Raw genomic sequence first — 1,557 nt, 5'->3', positions numbered from 1 at the left:
GTTTTTTAAGTTCACTGTAACTGAACTGTCCAGTGATGATATCCATAAATGCCTTTAAAGTACCACCTATACATGCCTTCTTCTGACACTCACATGTCAGGTGGTATAATCAGTGTTACTTCGCAATGCATTAACCATTTATAGCTGCCTGAAGCTCTTAGTGTTAGTCTTTATATGGTTTTGTGATAGATAAACCTACAATTTTCTCATGTTTAGCTAAATAGTGCCCCTGTCTCCAAAGAAGTATAGTAATTATTGTCTTACAAAATCATTTGCATCCCCTCTAGCTTTAAACAATTATTTCATATTTCCCTTTATTAAAAGGTGTGGATGTATTTTCTTTAGTGCTTCTCTGATGTCATTGTTCCTCAGGCTGTATATTATTGGATTAAGCATTGGGGTCACCACTGTTAAAAACACTGACAGAATTTTGCTTGTTGACAATGATCTTTCATTATTTGGAACAGCGTAAATACCAATGAGAGTCCCGTAGTATATGGAAACAACAGTCAGATGGGAGCTGCAGGTAGAGAAGGCTTTCTTTTTCCCACTTATTGATGGAATTCTAGCAATAGTGAGAGCAATATAGACATACGACACAATTACCATTAAGAAAGGTGTAACAATTACAGGCACTGCTAGGAATAGAGCTTCTATATGTATTATTAAGGTATCAGAACATGAAAGCTTCAAGAGTGGATCAAGATCACAAAAGAAATGATCAATGATATTAGGTCCACAAAATACCAGTTGAGTTATGGGCACTACAATTAATAATGACATAACAAAGCCTAACACCCAGGATATAACGATTAATTTAATACAAAATGCAGGATCCATTCTAGAGTTATATTGCAGGGGGTTACAGATGGCCAGATATCTGTCATAAGACATCACCGTTAACAGTAAACATTCTGAAGCTTCAAAAGCACCGAAGAAGTAGTGCTGAGTTATACATGCTTTAAGAGATATAATACCACCTTCGTGATTGACGATGGAAAGCATATGAGGTGCAATATTTGTTGTCAACAAAATATCTGATATGGACATTTGAGTAAGAAAGAAATACATTGGAAAATGAAGGTGTCTGCAACATGACACCAACACGATGATGAGGAAATTCCCAGATATTGTCAAACAATAAACAACAAGAATTATAGAAAATAATAAATGCCTCATGCTGTGAAGGTGATGGAATCCCAATAGGATTATCTCAGTGACCATTGTCTGATTCTCCATATCTATTGTCTGTAGATAAACGAAGAATAATGTTTCATATTATACTTTGACAGCAGTTCTAACAGTGGATCATACCATTATTTATAATGTATATAAATTGGCATTGGTACAATCTATTAGTATATCAGCAATATACTGATATACTCAAACTCAATGCTCAAACTCCCACTACTCTTGGGTGGCAGCAATGATCAGAGGACACATTAGCCACGATACATGCAATAAAAAACAAAGACAATAATTACTTGTGCACTATCTCAAATCCCTGTGCCCATTTAAATAACTTGAGATTTTTAGTATCACTCCAGTGGCCATTTA

At 35.2% G+C, this 1,557-nt stretch overlaps 1 protein-coding gene across 1 annotated transcript; it reads right to left on the bottom strand.

Annotated features, from left to right (window-relative positions):
• Window positions 1-297: 297 nt before the first annotated feature.
• Window positions 298-1,254, bottom strand: LOC134603704 (olfactory receptor 1M1-like; the record flags this gene model as incomplete). The annotated part of the gene is made up of 1 exon (XM_063449882.1): window positions 298-1,254. A coding segment is annotated over one exon (957 nt), but the record flags the coding sequence as incomplete, so codon positions are not given.
• Between the last annotated feature and the right edge of the window lie 303 nt (window positions 1,255-1,557).

The sequence above is a fragment of the Pelobates fuscus genome, chromosome 3, assembly GCF_036172605.1.
Source record: "Pelobates fuscus isolate aPelFus1 chromosome 3, aPelFus1.pri, whole genome shotgun sequence".
Lineage (NCBI taxonomy): Eukaryota > Metazoa > Chordata > Amphibia > Anura > Pelobatidae > Pelobates > Pelobates fuscus.
Note: the sequence above shows the minus strand (reverse complement) of the source record. Positions and strands in the feature narration are given on the sequence as shown.